The 24016-nt window shown below is 49.6% G+C and overlaps 1 protein-coding gene across 1 annotated transcript in view; it reads left to right on the top strand.

The window, feature by feature from the left end:
- The first annotated feature begins 263 nt into the window (after positions 1-263).
- PCNX3 (pecanex 3) overlaps positions 264-24016 on the top strand; it is a 43634-nt gene continuing 19881 nt past the window's right edge. The window contains exons 1-15 of the mRNA XM_015817678.1: positions 264-416; positions 6934-7127; positions 8602-8704; positions 9902-9941; positions 11427-11526; positions 12234-13447; positions 14345-14474; positions 16774-16776; positions 18136-18305; positions 19111-19207; positions 20337-20472; positions 21408-21529; positions 22973-23126; positions 23313-23345; positions 23796-23967. Of these exons, the coding sequence (XP_015673164.1) occupies positions 264-416; positions 6934-7127; positions 8602-8704; positions 9902-9941; positions 11427-11526; positions 12234-13447; positions 14345-14474; positions 16774-16776; positions 18136-18305; positions 19111-19207; positions 20337-20472; positions 21408-21529; positions 22973-23126; positions 23313-23345; positions 23796-23967 (2821 nt within the window). The remainder of the gene's footprint in view (positions 417-6933; positions 7128-8601; positions 8705-9901; positions 9942-11426; positions 11527-12233; positions 13448-14344; positions 14475-16773; positions 16777-18135; positions 18306-19110; positions 19208-20336; positions 20473-21407; positions 21530-22972; positions 23127-23312; positions 23346-23795; positions 23968-24016) is intronic.

Here is a 24016-nt window from a genome sequence, read left to right as displayed (position 1 = left end):
CTGCCAGCCCTGCAGGGTCGGCCCAGGCGGCTGGTGAGCCATTGGCAGCCCAGGAAGGGCCGGTGGGCTCTCCCAGCCGGGACTCGAGAGGGGCAGAGGCGGGTTCTGGATTCCCCAGCCCTTCCAGATCATGGAACTCAAGCTGCCTTAATGAAGGCCCCTGGGAGCTCCAGCTGGGCAGTGGTGTTCCCTCTGGAGGAGGACGGCGAGGGAGAGGAGGAAGACGACGGAGAGGAGGAAGAAGAGGCGGCCCCACCGTGGATATGGGGTCGCAGGTCCTCCAGATCTTACGCCAGGGCGTCTGGGCTTCGCTGACCGGCGGCTGGTTCTTCGACCCGCATCAAAGCACTTTCTCCAACTGCTTTCACCTCTACACCTGGATCTTTCTGCTCGTCCTCCCTTTCCTGCTGTACATGGTGAGTCATAAGCCTGGCTAGGTTGGGAAAATCTGGGCTAATTTCCTCCTCCGCTGGTTAATTTCTGGACTCGCTTGCTGGAAGATGTGCAGGTGGTCCTCGGCGTACGACCAACATTGAGCCCAAGACGTCTGTCGCTGAGCGAGACATTAATTAAGCGAGTCTTGCCTCGCTTGATGGCCATCCTTGCCACCGTTGCTAAGGGAGTCGCTCTCAGTGGTTGAGTCAGTCAAAATTTTGCTTGTTAAATGAAACGTGTGTTAAGTGAGTTTTGCTCCGTTTTACGACCTTTCTTGCCACCGTTGTTAAGTGAATCATTCCAGGGGTTTAGTTAGTAACACCGTTGTTAAGTGAAACTGGCTTCCCCCTTGACTTTGCTTGTCAGAAGGTCGCAAAAGGGGATCACGTGATCCCGGGTTAAGGGAATCCCCGCAGTTGTCTAGTTTGTCACACGGTTGTTTAGTGAATCTGACTTCCCAGTTGACTCGGCTTGTCGGAAGGTCGCAAAAGGGGGATCACAGGACACCAGGACACTGCAACCGTCATAAGTGTGAATCGGTGGCCAAGTGTCTGAATTTTGATCACGTGACCCTGGGGATGCTGCAATGTTTGTAAGTGTGCAAAACAGTTGTAAGTCACTTTTTTCAATGCCGGTCACTAAAAGAACTGTTGTAAGTAGAAGACTACCTCCACTTCCTTCCAAACTTCCTGAAATGCCTCTCCTCTCCTCTTTAGCTTCCTGTTTTTCCCCCCTTCCTTCAAGACACATAAAAACGAAGGTTAGGCTCCCGTCTGATTTTAGCCAGTGCTTAGAAAGGATGCTGGTCTGTCTAATCCAGCCTAGCTTCTTGCTCTGATGGGGCTACCCTCAGTTTTCCAATTGATATGGTGGTTTACTCAACCCTTCACATGCTTTACCTATCATTTCCTCAGAGGGATTATTCGCCCTCAGCACTTCCTACATAGCCAAGAACATTCCTGGTTCTGGGAGATGATTACCCAGTTACATTTCCTAAATTGACGCAATGCTCGGTGTTGGGTGTAGCTTCTTGGAAAATGCAATTTGGCTGATACCTGCCATGACACGAGGGCAGCGTGGAGGGAAAGAGAAGAGGTGAAGGGGTCCACAGAATCCACACTTAGCAATCCTTCAGTCAGAAATAATGACATTTACTATATATGGAGGGTCACAATAGTAACAGTTTAACAACCGTCTATTCTGAGCCTCCTGTCTGGTTGGTGCCCAGAATATCGGAATTCCCGAAAACCATCCTGTTGAACGAGGGCGAAAATAAACTGCAGATAATTTAAGTGCATTAAGGAATCAATAAGGATGCTATAAAGATTCTGAAGGTTGGATTCTTATATCAATTAGTTGCGATGATGGTTCAGAGTTTTGCTTTCGGAGCCTGGATTAAAGCTGCATTGCTTTTCCAAAATAAGAAGCCGGAACAGGGCAATTATAAAACTTAGGTTGAATTTCAAAACAAGCAAGACAGCAGTTGAGCGCCCCGGATTTTGGTTACCTGGTTAACGCACGTTGCTGAGTATATAAAGTTTTCTTTCTGGGGACCCAAAGCTCCGTTCTTCCTCGCAGTTCTGAAGGGGGGCTGGATCCAACGTGGGTACCTTCCAGATGCGTGGAATTCTATTCCCAGATTTCCCCAGGACCATTGCTGGAATCAATTTATTGCAAATACGTCAAGTGATGTCTGCTGACCTGGGGTAGGAAGCAGATTAGAAAAAGGTTTTGGAAAAGAATCACTCTGAAAGCAGGAGCCAACGTGTGGTGTTGTTGTTGTTATAGAGCCAGTTTGGTGTAGAAGTGAAGGTGCTGGCCTAGAAACCAGGAGATGGTGAGTTCTAGTCCTACCTTAGGATGAAAGCTGCCAGGGTGATTTTGGTCCAATCAGCAGGAGACAGTGAATTCTAATACATTAAAGCCGACTGGGTGACTTTGGGCCAATCACCAGGAGATGGTGAGTTCTAGTCCTGCCTTAGGCATGAAAGCCAGCTGGGTGACTTTGGGCCAATCACCAGGAGATGGTGAGTTCTAGTCCCACCATAGGTATGAAAACTGGCTGGGTGACTTTGGCCAATCACCAGGAGACAGTGAGTTCTAGTCCTGCCTTAGGCATGAAAGCCGGCTGGGTGACTTTGGGCCAATCACCAGGAGACAGTGACTTCTAGTGCTGCCTTGTATGAAAGCTGGCTGGGTGACTTTGGCCAATCACCAGGAGACGGTGAGTTCTAGTCCTGCCTTAGGCATGAAAGCCGGCTGGGTGACTTTGGGCCAATCACCAGGAGTCGGTGAGTTCTAGTCCCACCATAGGTATGAAAGCTGGCTGGGTGACTTTGGCCAATCACCAGGAGACAGTGACTTCTAGTGCTGCCTTGTATGAAAGCTGCCTGGGTGACTTTGGGCCAATCACCGGGAGTCGGTGAGTTCTAGTCCCACCTTAGGCATGAAAGCCAGCTGGGTGACTTTGAGGCAATCACTCTCCTCCTGACCAGCCCACCTCACAGGGTTGTTGTTGTTGTTGGGAAAATAGGAAAAGGAAGAAGTGTTAGGTTTGCCCGCTGTCTTGAGTTAAGCAGAGGCAGGATGAACATCGAGTAAATAAAAATAAATAAGTTGAAACACACGGTTTTGTAGGGAAACAAGCCGAGGGCCGAATCTCGATAATTTAACTAGGTGAGTGAGCGTGTCAAGAGTGCGAACACTGCAAGGCTTGAGTCAATCTCTTCTGCATTTAAGAAAATATTTTCTTTCAAGGGAAATAACAACAGTCCTCTTCAAACAAACAACAGTGTGTGGAAAGAAGCTGCACTGGGGAAAGTTGAAACTTGTTCCCTCTTGTTCCAAAATGCAAGACGCGGAACGGTGGGTTTTAGTTACAGGAAGCCGATTTCAACTGAATGATGGGGGGGGGGGGGAAATCCACTTCAGGATAATAAAGAGGAATTGGTGGCCCACAGGAGTGGCAGCTTCCCCTTTAGATACAGGTCGTCCTCATCCTACGACTACAATTGAGGCCAACGTTTCCGTTGTTAAGTGAGACGTTTGTTAAATGAGATCCCCCCCCCATTTTATAACCATTCTTGTTGTGTTCTCCACCACAGTTTTTAAGTTAGTAGCAAGGTTATTAAGCGAATCTGGCTTCCCCCGTTGACTTTGCTTGTCAGAAGATCGCAAAAGGGGATCACGTGACCCCGGGCACTGCAAACCATCATAAATACGAGTCAGTTGCCGAGCGTGTGAGTTTTGATCACGCGACCGTGGGGAGGCTGCGTCGGTCGTCGGCGTGAGAAACAGCCACTTTTTCCAGTGCCGTTGCAACTCCGAATAGCCATTCAGTGAATTGCCGTAAAGCGAGGACTACCTGTATTTTTAAGCCAGAGTTGGACAGACAGTTTTGAGGATTGCTTTGGATTTGCAATCCTGCCCAGACAAAGAAGTGAGATTCTGCAACCTGAATGGCCTTTTCTTCCAGCTCTGTGGTTTTTTTGAATTTTTAAAAATAACACTGCCGGCCAGTCCCGTTGCGGTATTCATGAAAGGATTAAAGCAGTCAAAACAAACGGCCTGTTTCCCAGGAGCTGCGCGTTGAGTAAAAATGTCCTTCGCGGAGTTGCAAAGCCAGGAAAAATGTCTAGGAAATAAGAGTGAAAGAGAAGGGACAAGGTCAAGTCAGGAATCTAATCTTTAATCTGAAATCCAATTTCTCAGAGTGGCCCAGAGAGGAGTAGGAATTTATTACGGTATTATTAATAATACTGCCTATCATTTCCTCTTAACAAAGTCCTTGATTCACAACCACGATTGAGCCCCAATTTTTTGCTAAGTGAGACAGTTGTTCAATGAATTTGAGCCTGTTTTACGACCTTTCTTCTCACAGGTAACCACTGTAGATAATAATAGTAGTAGTAGTAGTAGTAGTAGTAGTAGTAGTAATAATAATATAAAGTTGGAAGGGACCTTGGAGGTCATCTAGTCCAACCTCCTGCTCAGGCAGGAAACCCTATACCATTTCAGACAAATGGCTGTTGTTGTTAAGTTAATAATACGGTTGTGAGGTAAATCTGCCTTCCCCACTGACGTTGCTTGTCAGAAAGCCGCAAAAGGGGATCACAACCATCTGTATGACACAGTGCTGTTTTCAGTGCCGTTGTAACTTCATATGGTCGCTAAATGAACTGTTGTAAGTCAGGGACTACCTGTATTTCTCCATCTTTCAAGATTTAAGGTAGCTGGACTTTCAACTGCCATGATTCCCCCAGCCAGCCGTGCTATCTCGAAGTTGCTACGGGTAAGACACGCTGCCTAAATCAGTTTTCTATTTTAAGAGGAACGTTTAATTTAAATATCAACGCAAAATTAAAGCTGGGAAAATTCATAAGGTTATTGGTGGTCCAAAAGGTGGAATGTTAAAATAAGTAAGGCATATAAAATTATTGATAAATGTAAGAAAGCTATTAAGTAGCTGATTAGTGACCAAAGTTAAAACAGTACCCAAAAAAACACGACTGTTTTTCACACTTACAGGTGTGTGTTGCAGCCTCCCCCATGGTCACGTGATCAAAATTTGAGCGCGTGGCAACTGGCTTCTATTTACGACGGTTGCCGTATCTCGGGGTTGTGTCACCTTTTGTGACCTTGTGACAAAGCAAGGCCAAGGGGTCATGTGACCCTACATATAACTTTCCCAAGCCAGCGGCCAACAAGCAAAGTCAAGGGGGGGGGAAGCCCCATTCAGTGAACAACGGTGTGATCTGCTTAACGACCGTGGCAAGCAAGGTCGCAAAACGGAGCCAAACTCGCTTTGCAACAATTTTGGGCACCATCGTGGCCGTACGTCGAAGACTCCTTGTACAACCCAGAGATTTTTCTGGATGTTTTCCAGCTTCGGGTTTTGGGGTGGTTTTTTGTTTTTTGTTTGCAGCCCACGACTTGTGACATTGCAGCCCAGTGTATAGCTGTGTTGGCAGCACCACGTCACTCACACACCTATTTTAGGGTAAGAGCTGTGAAACATGCAGAGATACACCTCACCTCCTGTCTCTCCAGCGGGGAGACTCAAATCCTCCGTTGGAGCTGTTCTCCCACGTCCCGTCTAGCCCTTCTTTGCATTGGTCCTTACAATCAAACCTTTAGACCAGGGGTCTTCATACTTGGCCCTCTTATGACTTGTGGACTTCAACTCCCAGAATTCCTCAGCCAGGCACGTGGAGGTAGACTAGAATACAGTATAACAAGAGTTGGAAGGGAAATCAATAACAAAATCATTCATATATATCTCAGGTTACATCAATAACATTCCCTCACTGTTTCCCACAAATATTATATCATATTCATGTTAATAAGGCTCAATCAATCAGTACATTTATCAACAGTATTTTACTTATATATATCCAAGTCCTATTTAGAGGTTTTATTTAATTCCAATATATTCCAATATAATTGGAATATAATTCCAATATATTCCAATTTAGCCTTTTATAACCAAGTTTAAACTTCGGATAACCTTGATTTCCCTCATTTCATTACAATATAATTAACAAAACTAAAATACACATATTATTCCAAAAATTACCTTCTTTATAGACAAATATATTCTAATTCTCATTCTAATAACTTGTCCTTTAATAACAAAATATCTTTCATTATCACAAATCTATTTCCATAGAACAATTAAAGTTATAGTCGAACAGTTAATTTTAACTCCCATTATAAATCTTTAAGTGCTAAATATAAAAAAAAACATTATCTCTAAAAAGCTGCTTTACCCATTAAGTAGATTTCTAAATCCCATTTTTAAATCTGACTCTGGCTTTCCTTTTGTGCCAAATAGTTTTCCATGCCAGTCGCTCTAAAACCTCGAATGTATCTCCCTGCATTCCTACACCTGTTGTTTGAATCAAGGGAGAACGTCCAGTTATCAGTCTTTCAAAAGAACTGGCCCCTTTGTAATTGTTAAGATATTGCCCTAATAATTCAAATCTCCATGTTTGGTTTAAGGTATTTATAGTCAATTCAGTAGTCTGGTCCTCTTCTTGCGATTTCATCTGAGTAGAATAGAGAGTCATATCCGGTGTTGTTTGATTATCTAAAATGTCTAAGTTCTCTGCTTTTGGAGTTACAGGTGCTGTAATTAAAGTCATGGAGAATGTGATTTATGACTGTTAATTGGAGGAGGGAATTGTGCTTTGATACTGTGTGCTCAGGAGAGGGGAATTCAGTGTTTGGCTTCGATTATGTACGTGCCCACGCTATGCGTCTCGAATAAAGATTCTTTAAGGTTAACAATGCCTCGAAGTTCTTTGAGGCGTTTCATCTGTCGGAACCCTGACATTAATCTTTGAGACGAGCACTGACCATGATCATGACATTAGACAAGGATGGGCGTCGTTTTTTCACAGGTGTCCCAGTCCGGTGTCACGGATGCCGAGGTCAAAGAGGTGTGTTTGCTGGGTGTAAGACCCCCCCTATTCACTTTGTGACCTTCTCCTTTGGCAGGTGATGCCCCCCAGCATCATGGTGGCGGGAATTTACTGCACCGTGGTGGCCGTCTTTTTCACCACGGTCAAAACCGTCAACTACCGTCTCCACACCATGTTTGACCAAGGGGAGATAGTGGAAAAAAACTCCATCCTGGTAGAATCTGGCAAGGCCGACGAGAGAGACACTGCGGAGGACGACAATATGACCAGGTGAGCGAAGGGCAGCAGGAACAGGCAGTCCTTAACTGACAACGCTTCCATTTAGTGACCGATGGACAGCTTCGCCAGAAAGAAAATGAGTCCTTCAAATGCATGAGATAGCAATAGCAATACCTCTTATTCAGGCAGTCCTCGGTTTACAACAACAACAACAACAATAATAATAACAACAACAGAGTTGGAAGGGACCTCGGAGGTCATCTAGTCCAACCCCCTGCTCAGGCAGGAAACCCTGTACCATTTCGGACAAGTGGCTGTCCAGTCTCTTCTTAAAAACTTCCAGTGTTGGAGCATTCACCGCTTCTGGAGGCAGGCTGTTCCACTGGTTAATTGTCCTCACTGTCAGGAAGTTTCTCAGTGCATTTAGTGACCGAAGTTACAACAGCACTGGGGGGAAAAGGTGACCTATGATCCCTTTTTCACACTTACGACCGTTGCAGCATCCCCATGGCCGGGTTCAAAATTCGGACGCTTGGCACCTGACTCATCTTTATGACGGTTGCAGTTATCTCCCGGAGGGGGTGTCACGTGATCCCCTTTGACGACCTTCTGATCATGCAAAGTCAACGGGGGAAGCCGAATTCACTTAACAACCATGTGACTAACTGAACAACTGCAGGGATTCACTTAACAACTTGTGGTGAGAAAGGTCGTAAGATGGGGCAAACGTCCCATCACTTGACAGGCGTTTCGCTTAGCGACAGAAATTTTGGGCTCAATTGCGGTCGTAAGTCGAGGACTCCCTGCGTGAGGCTAAAAGTCGGCAGCCAAAGAAGGATAGAAAAACAGCCATCCCAAGCTTTAGGGATGGACAAAGGGCTCCTAAGGATCTGAACAGCCAGATGCAGGGGTAGGCAACCTTGGCTCTTTTATGACTGGTGGACTTCAACTCCCAGAATTCCTGAGCCAGCCATGCTGAGGGGAAAGGGAGAGGTTTCCAAGCTGAGCCAGGCTGGCTCAGGAATTCTGGGAGTTGAAGTCCACGAGTCATGAGGGGGCCATAGTTCCCCCACGCTGGCTCAGGACTTCTGGGAGTTGAAGTCCACGAGTCATAAAAGAGCCAAGGTGGCCTACCCCTGCTCTAGAGAAAAGGACTGGGGGGGACATGATAGCAGTGTTCCAGTACTTGGGGGGCTGCCGCAAAGAAGGGGGGGCAACCTATTTTCCAAAGCGCCTGAAGGCAGGACAAGAAACAACGGTTGGAAACTGATCAAGGAGAGAAGCAACCTAGCACTAAGGAGAAACTTCCTCACAGCGAGGACAATTAACCAGTGGAACAGCTTGCCACCAGAAGTTGTGGGTGCTCCATCACTGGAAGCTTTTAAGAAGAGACCGGACAGCCATTTGTCTGAAATGGGTACAGGGTCTCCTTCTGGAGCAGGGGGTTGGGCTAGAAGACCTCCAAGGCCCCTTCCAGCTCTGTTCTGATTGATTGATTTCCTCTGCCTCCTCTTTTTCTCTGCAGGGATCCCGGAGGAGTCGAGATGACCGTTTTCCGTAAAGTAAGCTCCACTCCGCCGGTGAGGTGCAGTTCGCAGCATTCGGTCTTCGGCTTCAACCAAGTCATGGTAAGGGGGAGAAAGTTCGGGTCGAAGGGCTCAGCCTGCCCCGCAGTCCATTTCGTTGCTCTTCAGGATAGTTTGATTCTGCAGGTTGTCTTCAACATATGGCCACAACTGACCCCGAAATTCGTGTGGCTAAGTGAGACACTTGCTAAGGGAGCTTTGTCCCATTTTTAAGACTTTTCTTCCCACAGTTGGTAAGTTAGCAACACGATTGTTAAGCGAATCTGGCTTCCCCATTGACTTTGCTTGTCAGAAGGTCGCAAAAGGCGAATCCTGTGACATACACAGGCCGAGCGTCTGAATTTTGATCATGGCCATGCGCATGCTGCAGTGGTCCTCAAGATGAGTCAGTTGTCCAGAATCCGATGTTTGATCACGTGATTATGCAGATCCTGCCACCGGCGTAGGTGTGAAAAACGGTCACAAGTCACAGACCGGTACTTGTCTGTGGCCCAGGGGTTGGGGACCTTTGGCTAAGGGGGTTTGTGTGTTGTACGAACACAACTCTTGGGGGGGTGGACTAGATGACCTACAAGGTCCCTTCCAACTATTCTATTCTAATCTATTCTAATCTATTCTATTCTATTAATTTAAATTCTATTCTATTCTATTCTAATTTAAATTCTATTCTATTTCTATTCTATTATATTCTAATTTCTATTCTATTCTATTCTATTAATTTAAATTCTATTCTATTCTATTCTAATTTAAATTCTATTCTATTTCTATTCTATTCTATTCTAATTTCTATTCTATTCTATTAATTTAAATTCTATTTCTATTCTAAATTCTATTCTATTCTAAATTCTATTCTATTCTATTCTAATTTAAGTTCTATTCTATTTCTATTCTATTCTATTCTAATTTCTATTCTATTCTATTCTTCATAAACTTGGCTTTTCTGAAGTGACATTAAACCTGGATGCAGAGGATTCAAAGATCTTATTTATACATCAAATAAAAAACTCACTGCTCATTTGGGATGGGCAGTACAGAAATTTAATAAAGCAATAAAACAAATGAAAATAAATAAATAAATATAACAAGCTCCTTCCTTCTTCTACGGACTTTGGTTCTGCCCAGCTTGGCATTTTTTTGAGCTATTTTGCAACAGGCTGTGTCGGTCACGGGTGTCCATCCATGGCAACCTCAGGACAAAGCAGTTGAGGTCTGATTTGTTCCTCTTTTTATGCCTTCCAGGATCTGCTGCCCCACTTGGAAGACGGAGGCCCCATCCGAGGTAAGCAGTGGAGAAAGGCGGGGGCCACAGTGCCCCCCCTCCTCGGTTGAGCCTGGGTCAAACCAGTTAGGAAGGGAGCTATAAAAACAAAACAAGGGCCACCCTGTACAAGTGCCTTTGCGGGATGCTGACGTGCATTTCAGGACAGGTAGTTTACCTGTGCCTCTGCCCCCCCTCCCCACGACCATTTCCAGATGGATGCTCTCTGTGTCCTTAGGACGTACGTTGTCCACGCTGCTAACATCGGATGTTTTTGCTTTGACAACAGTTGGAGATGCAACCATTTTCTTCCTGTGTTTTACTTTTAGAGTTAGAGTTAGAGTTAGATCAGTGGTTCTCAACCTTTTTAATGCTGCGACCCCAACCGGTCATAAGTCGAGGACTAAACCGGTCGTAAGTCGAGGACTAAACCGGTCGTAAGTCGAGGACTAAACCGGTCGTAAGTCGAGGACTACCCAACCGGTCGTAAGTTGAGGACTTTCCCTGCCCGGGAGCACCGCGCATGCGTGGTTCCGCCCCCTCCACCGGCCGAGGCGTAGCTGGCAAGTGGCAGAGACGGAGCAGGCCGACCACCAGCTGGCCCAGCCCAAGGGAGGTAAGGCACCCGCCAGAAAAGGGGGAAAAAATGGCGGACAAAAAAATGGCGTACAGCCTTGCTTGGCGACCCCCATGAAATGGTCGATCGACCCCAAATGGGGTCCCGACCCACAGGTTGAGAACCACTGAGTTAGATGGTGCTGGGGAGAGGAAGGAGCATGAGAGTTCAGCTAGACATAACAATACTGGACCTAGTGTGAGAACCAAGGTTATTGAAATAAGAGATGATAAGAATTGGCGGGCTGGAGAACTGGAGGGAGAGCCCGCATTTCAAGCTAATTGGGGAATGTGATTTATGACTGTTAATTAGAGGAGGGAATTGCGCTTTGATACTATGTGCGCAGGGGAGGGGAATCCAGTTTTTGGCTTCGATTATGGAGTGCCGATATTATGCTACTCAAAATAAAGATTCATTAAGGTAAACAATGCCTCAAAGTTCTTCTGAAGAGTTTCATCTGTTGGAACCACGACAGCACGGCCACAATTGAGCCCAAAATTTCCATTGCCAAGCACAACAGTTGGTCAATGAATTTTGCCCCGTTTTATGACCTTTTTTGGCCATTCGTTGTTAAGCGAATCACTGCCGTTCGGTGAATCCAGCAGTCATTAAACGAATCTGGCTTTCCCCATGGACTTTGCTTTCGGAAGCCGGCTGGGAAGATTGCGACTGGAGATCACATGATCCTGGGACGCTGCGACGGTCCTCATCTTATGACCGAAATTGAGCCCGAATTTAACAATGTGGCCAAAAAAAGATTGTAAAATCGGGGGGTAACTCACTTAACGACCGCCTTGCTTAGCAATGGAAATGCAGTGGTCCCGGCTGAGGAGGGGAGATAGAGGAAGAATGGAGAGGGACAAAGTCTCCATCCAGGTCTTTTCCCGCAGACATCAAGGAGCTCGTCCGGGAGCAGGGAAGCAACAATGTCATTGTGACTGCCGCTGACCGGGACATGCTTCAGAGCTGCTCCCCGGAAAGTCAGGGTGAGTTCTCACGTCTTGGACGCGGGTTTGAAAAAGGAAGGAGCCTCAGCAAGGTGGGGGAAAATGGATCAAAAGATAGAGGAAAGCCAGTTTGGTCTAGTGTGAATTCACCAGGAGACTAGAAACCAGGAGACGGTGAGTTCTAGTCCCGCCTTAGCCATGAAAGCCAGCTGGGTGACTTTGGGCCAATCACCAGGAGACGGTGAGTTCTAGTCCCGCCTTAGCCATGAAAGCCAGCTGGGTGACTTTGGGCCAATCACCAGGAGACGGTGAGTTCTAGTCCCGCCCTTAGGCATGAAAGCCAGCTGGGTGACTTTGGGCCAATCACCAGGAGACGGTGAGTTCTAGTCTGGCCTTAGGCGTGAAAGCCAGCTGGGTGACTTTGCACCAGTCACTCTCAGCCCAACCCACCTCACAGGGCTGTTGTGGGGAAAACAGGAGGAGAAAGGACTATTTAGGTCTGTTTGCCCTTAATCAGTTGAATGAAACTAACGAAAGGAGGATAAAAATCAGATAAATAAAATTGGCTTCTCCCACTCCTATGTTGGATTTCACGGACTGGGCCCCCCTTCACAAAGGCCTTTTTTTGGGGGGGAAACGGGACCCTAACTTGTGTCTTCTCTCTCTAGCCGAACCTCCAGCGCCCTCTGCAGACTCGGAAGGCCCGAAGACCGGCCTGCTTCCGATGCCCAAAGGGGACCCCCCCGCCAGCCTCAGGAAGCAGCCCCCGTCCCTCCCCATCCAGACCTCCCTCCAGAGCACCGATTCCTCCGAACAGTCCCCCCCGGGCAGGGAAGGGGCACAGGCTCCCCATTGGACCCCCAGCGAGTCGGAGAGCGTGGGGGACACCCCGCTCAGCCCTCTGCTCAAGGGCACCTTAAGCGAGGAGCTTAGCCACAGTTTCCTCAGCCTGGCCCTGCCGGAGTCCAGCAGCCACGGCCGGCGGGAGAAGCACCACTCCGGGGCCGAGTACCAGCCGCTGGAGCCCCGGCCCGACGGCCCCCGCCCGGCCGGCTCGTCCGACAGCTGCTTCAGCGGCACCGACAAGGAGACCCCCAGCACCCTGAGCAGCTACCGCAGCGAGAAAACCAACTCCACCCACTTGGACAGCCCCTCCTTGGGGGCCGGCCCCGAAGAGGGGGTCCCCGGGGAGGAGGCCGGGCCCTCCTCGCCTCCCCCAGCCGACGGGGGCAGCGACACGGACGCCCTGTCCGACAGCGAGCTGCTTCGCTCGCCCGAGCTGGCTTTCCTGGGGGAGCTCAGCTTTGACACCCAGAACACGTTCAACTCCCTGGAGACGGTCAAAGGGGACGGCGAGGTGTGGGGCGCCCCCAAGCCGGAGCAAGTGGTCCGGCCGAAGGATTTGGGGCTGAAGAGCCGGCCTCGCCTCTCTCGGAAGCACGGCAGCAGCTACCTGCCCATGCGCACCCTCCTGGACAGCAAGGCCTACACCGAAGGGTTCTTCGCCGACGAGGATTCCAGCGACTGCAGCGATCTGAGCCGGGCCTCGAGTCTACACTCGCAACACAACTACAGCTCGGACAGCTCTTCCAGCACCTCCTGCTACTCCCCCGAGCGCCACGCCCCGGCCCAGCACGGCGGCAGGCACGGGGTCCCCTTGGCCGAGACCAAGCCCCCGCCTCCGCCGGACAGCTGCGCGCTGCCCCCCAAGCCCTCCCATTACGCCCAGCGCACCGGGAGCACCACCAGCGCCAAGACCCACGCCAGGGTGCTCAGCATGGACGGCAGCAGCCAGCTGGCCGACGGGAAGCCTCCGGGCGCCCTCACCGTCTCCAAGTCGGACTTGGAAGCCCACGCGGGGAAGCTGGCCGGGGAGCAGGAGCTGGGCAGCACCGTGCGCAGCCAGTCAGCCAACCAGCCCGGCTGGCGGGGGGAGCTGCAGGCCGAGGGAGCCATCGGAGGAGGTAAGGCTCCTGAATGGGACGGCGCTCCCGACAGAGGAGAATGTAGCTCTGGGTGGAAATGTGGGGGGCAGGGGGTCCTTGGGGTGAGTATCTGGATTGGGCTGTTTTCCTGCAAATGTTTCGTCACCCAAGTAGGGAAGATCATCGGTGCTGGAAGGTAGAGGGGTTTGGGGAAAGGAGGAGGAGGAGGAGGAGGAGGAGGAGGAGGAGGAGGAGGATCAATGCTGGAAGGGAGAGGGGTTTGTAGGGAGGAGGAAGAGAAGGAGATGGATCAATGCTGGAAAGGAGAGGGGTTTGGGGAAAGGAGGAGGAGGAGGAGGAGGAGGAGATGGATCAATGCTGGAAAGGAGAGGGGTTTGGAGGGAGGAGGAAGAAGAGGAGAAGGAGGAGCTGGATCAGGGCTGGAAGGAAGTGGGGTTTGAAGGGAGGAAGAGGAGGAGGAGGAGGAGGAGATGGATCAATGCTGGAAGGGAGAGGGGTTTGCTCCCTATTTACCAGTATTTACTACTAGTTTGCCCTACCAGTGTTCTTGGTGCTTCCTTGATCAGGCTGTTATTTAACCTGTGATTGTTGGTCTGACGAGCTGGGAGTTCCTTGATTGGAACACTCTTTCTTTGCTTCTTCATTCTTGACGTAATGTTAACATCGGCAATGTTAACGTCGGCGTTAATCTCTACTCGTCTGAGTGTGGATTGCCGGCCAGGACCAAAACCCTGACGAGGTTACCTACTTCGGTAACGAAACGTCTGCCAGGAAACCACCAAGCTCAGAGAGCCCCCCCCCACCGCAAGCCCAGGGCGTCAAGCTCAGCTGCTCAGGGCAGAACGCTTGCGCCCAGTTGTCCCTCAACAGCGCGCACCCTTCGCACCCACTCGGCCTCTGCCTTTTCTCTGCCAGCTGCCGTCGGGGAGGACCTGCCCAAGTCGGAGCAGTCCAGCAACATCAAGCGCGTGCAGGCGATGCGCCGGAGGCACAACGCCGGCAGCAACCCCACCCCTCCGTCCTCCGTCATGGGGTCCCCCCCGAGGTAAGCCCCTCTGCAGATGACTTTTGTGCCGCCCCCCGTCCCCCGCGGCGGCGGCGGCTGCCGTCTGGCCTCTCACCTCTGGCCCTTTCTGCAGTTTGCAGGACCTCCAGCGGGGCCGAGCGTCCTCCCACTCCCGGGCGCTCACCCTGCCCTCGGCCCTCCAGTTCGCCAGCTCGCTGCTGCTGCCCCGGGGCGCCATCCACGAAGCCTGCAACTTCGACGACACGTCGGACGGGGCGGTCCACTACTTCTACGACGAGAGCGGTGGGTGGGGCCCCTTGGGCGGGAGGAGGGGACCCTTGCAGGGCCGTGAACTATCCCAATTGGGCAGCTTTTAAGACTTAAAGGCCTGGCTGGCCGAGGAATTCTGGGAGTTGAAGTCCTCGGCGCTTCACGTTACCCACTTTGGAGACCCCTGGACTAGACGTTCCCCAGTTCCTACCATACACTTTAGCCTCCAGACTCCTTAGCATCATAAAACAGGCAGACAGCTGGTCATTTGCCTTCTTTTAGAGCAGGGGTCTTGAAACTTGGCCCTTTTATGACTTGGGGACTTCAACTGCCAGAATTCCTCAGCCAGGCACGCGTGCCTGGCTGAGGAATTCTGGCAGTTGAAGTCCCCAAGTCATAAAAGGGCCAAGTTTCAAGACCCCTGTTTTAGAGAGCCGTTGAGGCCACTTGGAGGTTTACCTGTGTCCTCAAGGTCACCTGAGTGGTGCAAATGGGTGTGGAACACAGTCCTTTCAGCAGTTCCAAGAAGGCTCCACACCCATTTGCACCACTCGGGTGACCCTGAGGACACAGGTAAACCTCCAAGTGGCCTCAAGGACTCTTTAAAAGGATGAAAATGACCAGCTGTCTGCAAGGAGTATAAATCCTTCCGCTCCCCACCATCCGATCAGAGCTGAAGAAGCTTTTTGGATGGGAAGTGAAACGTCTTCAAAGAAAAACAAAGACAGTCCAGTTGCCTCCTCAAAAAGCATCTTTGGGACAACCAGGACCTGGAGGACGGAGAATTTCCATGGACAGTAAGAAGTCTCCCAACGTAGTCCATTTTTCTCTCTCTTTCTGCCCAGGAGTCCGACGTTCCTACACTTTTGGGCTTGCCGGAGGCGGTTACGAGAATCCAATGAGCCAGCAAGCGGGCATGGAACACACCACCAACAGCGGCTGGTGAGTCTCTTATTTCAGCGGCCAAAACGTTCCTCCGGAGAAGGAGATTGCTGGCAGATTTTTGGAGTAAACTACAGGTAGACCTCGACAATTGAGCCCAAAATTTGGCTCCTAAGCGAGACATTGACCTGTCTGAGATGGTATAGGTTCTCCTGCTTGAGCAATGGGCTGGACTAGAAGACCTCCAAGGTCCCTACCAGCTTCTATTCTATTCTGTTCTGTTCTATTCTATTCTATTCTGCATTCTATTTTCTATTCTGCATTCTATTTTCTATTCTATTCTATTCTATTTTCTATTCTGCATTCTATTTTCTATTCTATTCATTATTCTATTCTATTCTACTTTCTATTCTGCATTCTATTTTTTATTCTGCATTCTATTTTCTATTCTATTCTATTCTATTCATTGTTCTATTCTATTCTATTCCCATTCTCCATTCTGTTCTATTCTATTCTATTCTATTCTATTCTATTCTATTCTATTCTGCATTCTATTTTCTATTCTATTCTATTCTATTCTATTCTGCATTCTATTTTTTATTCTGCATTCTATTTTCTATTCTATTCTATTCCCATTCTCCATTCTATTCTATTCCATTCCATTCCATTCCATTCCATTCCATTCCATTCTCTTATTCTATTCTATTCTATTCTATTCTATTCTATTCTATTCTATTCTATTCTATTCTATTNCCTCCTTGGGGGCCGGCCCCGAAGAGGGGGTCCCCGGGGAGGAGGCCGGGCCCTCCTCGCCTCCCCCAGCCGACGGGGGCAGCGACACGGACGCCCTGTCCGACAGCGAGCTGCTTCGCTCGCCCGAGCTGGCTTTCCTGGGGGAGCTCAGCTTTGACACCCAGAACACGTTCAACTCCCTGGAGACGGTCAAAGGGGATGGCGAGGTGTGGGGCGCCCCCAAGCCGGAGCAAGTGGTCCGGCCGAAGGATTTGGGGCTGAAGAGCCGGCCTCGCCTCTCTCGGAAGCACGGCAGCAGCTACCTGCCCATGCGCACCCTCCTGGACAGCAAGGCCTACACCGAAGGGTTCTTCGCCGACGAGGACTCCAGCGACTGCAGCGATCTGAGCCGGGCCTCGAGTCTACACTCGCAACACAACTACAGCTCAGACAGCTCGTCCAGCACCTCCTGCTACTCCCCCGAGCGCCACGCCCCGGCCCAGCACGGCGGCAGGCACGGGGTCCCCTTGGCCGAGACCAAGCCCCCGCCTCCCCCGCCTCCGCCGGACAGCTGCGCGCTGCCCCCCAAGCCCTCCCATTACGCCCAGCGCACCGGGAGCACCACCAGCGCCAAGACCCACGCCAGGGTGCTCAGCATGGACGGCAGCAGCCAGCTGGCCGACGGGAAGCCTCCGGGCGCCCTCACCGTCTCCAAGTCGGACTTGGAAGCCCACGCGGGGAAGCTGGCCGGGGAGCAGGAGCTGGGCAGCACCGTGCGCAGCCAGTCGGCCAACCAGCCCGGCTGGCGGGGGGAGCTGCAGGCCGAGGGAGCCATCGGAGGAGGTAAGGCTCCTGGATGGGACGGCGCTCCTGACAGAGGAGAATGTAGCTCTGGGTGGAAATATGGGGGGGGGGGGTCCTTGGGGTGAGTATCTGGATTGGGCTGTTTTCCTACAAATGTTTCGTCACCCAACTAGGGAAGATCATCGGTGCTGGAAGGGAGAGGGGTTTGTAGGGAGGAGGAGGAGGAGATGGATCAATGCTGGGAAGGAGAGGGCTTTGGAGGGAAGAGGAGGAAGAGGAAGAGGAGAAGGGAGGAGCTGGATCAGGGCTGGAAGGAAGTAGGGTTTGAAGGGAGGAAGAGGAGGAGGAGGAGATGGATCAATGCTGGAAGGGAGAGGGGTTTGCTCCCTATTTACCAGTATTTACTACTAGTTTGCCCTACCAGTGTTGGCGAACCTGTTCTTGGTGCTTCCTTGATCAGGCTGTTATTTAACCTGTGATTGTTGGTCTGACGAGCTGGGAGTTCCTTGATTGGAACACTCTTTCTTTGCTTCTTCATTCTTGACGTAATGTTAACGTCGGCAATGTTAACGTCGGCGTTAATCTCTACTTGTCTGAGTGTGGATTGCTGGCCAGGACCAAAACCCTGACGAGGTTACCTACTTTGGTAACGAAACGTCTGCCAGGAAACCACCAAGCTCAGAGAGCCCCCCCACCGCAAGCTCAGGGCGTCAAGCTCAGCTGGGCTTGACGCCCCTCAACAGCGCACACCCTTCGCACCCACTCGGCCTCTGCCTTTTCTCTGCCAGCTGCCGCCGGGGAGGACCTGCCCAAGTCGGAGCAGTCCAGCAACATCAAGCGCGTGCAGGCGATGCGCCGGAGGCACAACGCCGGCAGCAACCCCACCCCTCCGTCCTCCGTCATGGGGTCCCCCCCGAGGTAAGCCCCTCTGCAGATGACTTTTGTGCCGTCCCCCGTCCCCCGCGGCGACGGCGGCTGCCGTCTGGCCTCTCACCTCTGGCCCTTTCTGCAGTTTGCAGGACCTCCAGCGGGGCCGAGCGTCCTCCCACTCCCGGGCGCTCACCCTGCCCTCGGCCCTCCAGTTCGCCAGCTCGCTGCTGCTGCCCCGGGGCGCCATCCACGAAGCCTGCAACTTCGACGACACGTCGGACGGGGCGGTCCACTACTTCTACGATGAGAGCGGTGGGTGGGGCCCCTTGGGCGGGAGGAGGGGACCCTTGCAGGGCCGTGAACTATCCCAATTGGGCAGCTTTTAAGACTTAAAGGCCTGGCTGGCCGAGGAATTCTGGGAGTTGAAGTCCTCGGCTCTTCACGTTACCCACTTTGGAGACCCCTGGACTAAGACGTTCCCCAGTTCCTACCATACACTTTAGCCTCCAGACTCCTTAGCATCATAAAACAGGCAGACAGCTGGTCATTTGCCTTCTTTTAGAGCAGGGGTCTTGAAACTTGGCCCTTTTATGACTTGGGGACTTCAACTGCCAGAATTCCTCAGCCAGGCACGCGTACCTGGCTGAGGAATTCTGGCAGTTGAAGTCCCCAAGTCATAAAAGGGCCAAGTTTCAAGACCCCTGTTTTAGAGAGCCGTTGAGGCCACTTGGAGGTTTACCTGTGTCCTCAAGGTCACCTGAGTGGTGCAAATGGGTGTGGAACACAGTCCTTTCAGCAGTTCCAAGAAGGCTCCCCACCCATTTGCACCACTCGGGTGACCCTGAGGACACAGATAAACCTCCAAGTGGCCTCAATGACCCTCTAAAAGGAGGCAAATGACCAGCTGTCTGCAAGGAGTATAAATCCTCCACCATCTGATCAGAGCTGAAGAAGCTTTTTGGATGGGAAGTGAAACGTCTTCAAAGAAAAACAAAGACAGTCCAGTTGCCTCCTCAAAAAGCATCTTTGGGACAACCAGGACCTGGAGGACGGAGAATTTCCATGGACAGTAGGAAGTCTCCCAACGTAGTCCATTTTTCTCTCTCTTTCTGCCCAGGAGTCCGACGTTCCTACACTTTTGGGCTTGCCGGAGGCGGCTACGAGAATCCAATGAGCCAGCAAGCGGGCATGGAACACACCACCAACAGCGGCTGGTGAGTCTCTTATTTCAGTGGCCAAAACGTTCCTCCGGAGAAGGAGATTGCTGGCAGATTTTTGGAGTAAACTACAGGTAGACCTCGACAATTGAGCCCAAAATTTGGCTCCTAAGCGAGACATTGACCTGTCTGAGACGGTATAGGTTCTCCTGCTTGAGCAATGGGCTGGACTAGAAGACCTCCAAGGTCCCTACCAGCTTCTATTCTATTCTGTTCTATTCTATTCTATTCTATTCTGCATTCTACTTTCTATTCTGCATTCTATTTTTTATTCTGCATTCTATTTTCTATTCTATTCTATTCATTGTTCTATTCTATTCTATTCCCATTCTCCATTCTGTTCTATTCTATTCTATTCTATTCTATTCTATTCTATTCTATTCTATTCTATTCTATTCTATTCTGCATTCTATTTTCTATTCTATTCTATTCTATTCTATTCTATTCTATTCTGCATTCTATTTTTTATTCTGCATTCTATTTTCTATTCTATTCTATTCCCATTCTCCATTCTATTCTATTCTATTCTATTCTATTCTATTCTATTCTATTCTATTCTATTCCATTCCATTCCATTCCATTCCATTCCATTCCATTCCATTCTCTTATTCTATTCTATTCTATTCTATTCTATTCTATTCTATTCTATTCCATTCCATTCCATTCCATTCCATTCCATTCTCTTATTCTATTCTATTCCATTCCATTCCATTCCATTCTCTTATTCTATTCTATTCTATTCTATTCTATTCTATTCTATTCTATTCTATTCTATTCCATTTCATTCCATTCTCTTATTCTATTCTGTTCCATTCCATTCCATTCTCTTATTCTATTCTATTCTATTCTATTCTATTCTATTCTATTCTATTCTATTCTATCCAATCCATTATTCTGGCTGAGGAATTCTGGGAGCTGAAGTCCGCAAGTCATAAAAGGGCCCAGTTTGAAGACCCCTGGCCTAAGTGATCGATCCTTCACGTGAAGCCTGTTGTATCGTAGGAAAGCTTGCCGGTGTCAGAACGTGTCCCAGCGATTAAAAAAGGAGGATGGTTTAGTCAGGCGGCTGTTCAACGGGGAGAGTTCTGTTGCTCATGGCCTCATCGCTCTGTGTTTGCCTTGGCAGGGAGAGACACTCGCATTCCTCCAGTTTCAACTCCGCAGAAGTTCCCGAAGGGACCCCGGCCCTCTCCCTGCTGCAGCCGCGGCCTGTGGTCCTCCAGGGTATGCAGGTCCGCCGGGTCCCCCTGGAGATCCCCGAGGTAAGACTGGGAGGCTCAGACGCTGCTTTTCAGGTGTCTGTGGAGATTCTCCCATCATCCAGGCCATGGTTAGGCCAGGCCTGTCCCAGCTTGGCTCTTCAGGAAATAAATATGATCCTCCTCCTCCTCCTCCTTCTCTTTCTCCCCCCCTCCTCCTCCTCCTGCCCTCTTCCTCTGAACTCCATTCCCTCCTAACACTGATGATGTTGCCTAGTTGGGTAATCAGATATCTGCAAGAAAACAACCAAAGTCATAGAGACTCATAGTCCTCCTCCTCCTCCTCCTCCTCTGCTTCTTCTCCTCCTCCTGCTTTCCTCCTCCCCCTCCTCCTCTCGACTCCATTCCCTTCTAGCACTGATGATGTTGCCTAGTTGGGTCATGAAACGTCTGCAAGAAAACAAAGAAGCTCAGAGAGACTCAAAGTCCTCTTCCTCCTGCTCCTCCTCCTCCTCTTCCTCCTCCTCTTTCTCCTCCTCCTCCTGCCCTCCTCCTTCCCCTCCTCCTCCCCCTCCTCCTCTCAACTCCATTCCCTTCTAGCACTGATGATGTTGCCTAGTTGGGTCATGAAACGTCTGCAAGAAAACCACCCAGCTCGGAGAGCCCCAAAGGCCCATCGGAAGCACCTTTGGAATGAACAAAGGAGAATATTTGCAGCGCACGGTTGACATGAGGGTCCTTGGTGCTCTCTGAGCTTGGTATTTTTGCAGACATTTCATGACCCAAATTAGATAACATCCACAGTGCTGGCGTTTCTGGCTGGGGAATTCTGGGAGTCGAAGTCCACAGATCGGAAAGTTGCCAAGGTTGAGAAACGCTGGCTTCTACTTTCCATTGTGGTGAGGAAGTGAAGTTGGAATAGCAACGTTTTGGTTGTTGTCGTTGTTTTCTTTTTCCAGTTTGATCTTCTGGACCAAGAATCCTTGCACGAATCCCAGGAAAACACCTTGATGATTGAGGACAAGTGTCACCCTCGACAATACTACAAATTTTGGCTTCTTCCCGGGCACTGGATGCGAGTTCGCTACGACCGGTTGGCGCTGCTGGCTCTTTTGGATCGGTGAGGGCCCAATTTGCAGGCTTTTCTGGGCTACCTTGGGGAGGAGGCATCTCTTAACACAAAAAGCGTGAGACAAACACACACACACACACACACACACACACCTTCTAGACTGGCAAAACAGCTGGCTGGCACCTTCTCACTTTGCGTCACCTTAACAGCCCCAAATAGACACCCAAAATTCTGCTAATTCTTTTTTTTTAATGCATTGTATTGCTTTTTTAAAAATATAAACACCTTGATATTTGGTAAACAGCGTGTTGTCTGGGTTTATATTTACAAACTAATCACTAACAGTTACTTTCTACATTCCAAAATCCACCTAATAGCTTGCTCGATTTTCTCTTCTTCCAATCATATTCTCTTTGCCACCTTAAATTAATACAGTTCTTATTAATTTGATAGGTAGCAATTAAATAAAATATTAATTTGACAGGTAGCAATTTCTAAAATTTCTACCAATAATAATCACATCAACATCATGCTTCTTTTCTATCTGGTCATCTTGGTTGTCTGGTCACAAATCCTGTTGACAAATTCTTATTTAAATTTATTTTTCCCTACAACGTTCAAAACATTTCTACTGGTTAAAACTTGCCCAGTATTTAAATCTATTTTCGTGCCTTAAAAAATGATTAAGAAAAATCCTGCCCATTCTGCTGATTGAGCTCGGCTTATGAAAACCTCAGACCGTGAAGACAACGATAAGCTCCTCCAGTGTTTCTTCCAGCTATTTGCACAGGGGTGACTACAACTCCCATTGTTCCCAGCCAACAGATCCAGGGAATTGGGAAGCTGATCGTCACCGTTGATATCTTCTTGGCTCTGTTCCTTTTTTCCACTGTTTATTTTATTGTTGCATTATTTGACTTCTGTTTACACTCCTTTCATTTTCTTTCTTTTCATTATTGTAAAGCTGCCTGGAGTAGCTAGCCCCCACGGCGAGATACGACAGCAAATTAATTTAACCGATAAATAAATGAGTTTACTTTAGGCCAGGGGGTCTTCAAACCTGGCCCTTTGATGACTTGTGGACTTCAACTCCCAGAATTCCTCAGCCAGGCACACGTGCCTGGCTGAGGAATTCTGGGAGCTGAAGTCCACAAGTCATCAAAGGGTCAAGTTTGAAGACCCCTGTCTTAAATCTAACAAACAAAATGGAGGTTGGCTGAGGAATTCTGGGAGTTGAAGTCCACAAGTCATCAAAGGGCCAAGTTTGAAGACCCCTGTCTTAAATCTAACAAACAAAATGGAGGCTGGCTGAGGAATTCTGGGAGCTGAAGTCCACAAGTCATCAAAGGGCCAAGTTTGAAGACGCCTGCTGTAAATTTCCCTTAACAACTGCGGCCGAACCTGCTTAACGGATATCTCGCTTCGTGACGGAAATTGCGGTCGTACGCCGAGGACTAGCGGTGTCTCCTTCTCTTCCCCCCCCCTTCCCAGGAATCGTCAAGTAGCCGAGAACGTCTTTGTGGTGTTTTTGGTGAGCCTGGTGGCCTTCCTGGGCTACCTCCTCTTGCTCCAGGGCTTCTTCCGGGACATCTGGGTCTTCCAGTTCTGCGTGGTCATCGCTAGCTGCCAGTACTCTCTGCTCAAGGTGAGGTGAAGGTGTAGCCTTACCTTGAATCTCGGAGCTAGGAAGTCTCACCTTAGCGATGCATGAAAATCTAATTTATAAGTCTGTGTGGGACTGAATTCTCCTTCTGCAGTACAGGAGCCAGGGAATCCTCGTCAACAAAGGACTAACGAATTTTTTCCTCCTTTATTTCATTTTTTTCCCCAGAGCGTACAGCCAGATGCTGCCTCTCCCATGCATGTGAGTATTTGGCTGCGAGAAATCTTAACCCCAATCTTATGGAATTGGGGTTAGAGCAGTGTTTCCCAACCGTGGGAACTGTAAGAAGTGAGGACCTCAACTCCCAGAATTCCCCAGCCAATATGGTGGGAGGGGAGTTCTGGGAGCTGAAGTCCATCCATCTTAAAGCCTGCTGGCTGGGGAATTCTGGGGATTGAAGCCCACCTCTCTTAAAACCATGCTAGCTGGGGAGTTCTGGGAATCCAAGTCCACCCACCCTAAAGCAAGCTGGCTGGGGCATTCTGGGAGTTGAAGTCCACCCATCGTAACGTTCCCGAGGCTGAGAAACGCTGAGCTAAAAGAAATTCTGGGCTGGGGAAGTGGTGACCCAGTTCGTTCTGGGCCAGGCGCCGTGGGTCATAAATCTCGGCCCTGTTCCCAAAGCTTCTCAAGCTTCTTCTCTCCTGGCAGGGCCACAACTGGATTATTGCCTACAGCCGGCCGGTGTACTTCTGCGTGGCTTGCCTCTTGATTTGGCTGCTGGACCTGTGTGCTCGGATCGGGCCCTTCCCTCCCGTCGTCCTTTACGACGTCACCCTTTTCTCCACCGACTTCTTCTACTGCACCCGTGACGTGGCTATTGGTAAGCCACCGATTGCGGGGCTGGGAGAGTTCGGGCGTGGTTAAGGAAC

The sequence above is a fragment of the Protobothrops mucrosquamatus genome, unplaced genomic scaffold, assembly GCF_001527695.2.
Source record: "Protobothrops mucrosquamatus isolate PMUCROS unplaced genomic scaffold, P.Mucros_1.0 scaffold621, whole genome shotgun sequence".
Lineage (NCBI taxonomy): Eukaryota > Metazoa > Chordata > Lepidosauria > Squamata > Viperidae > Protobothrops > Protobothrops mucrosquamatus.
The sequence above is the reverse complement of the archived record's forward strand: the minus strand, read 5'-3'. Positions and strand labels throughout refer to the sequence as shown.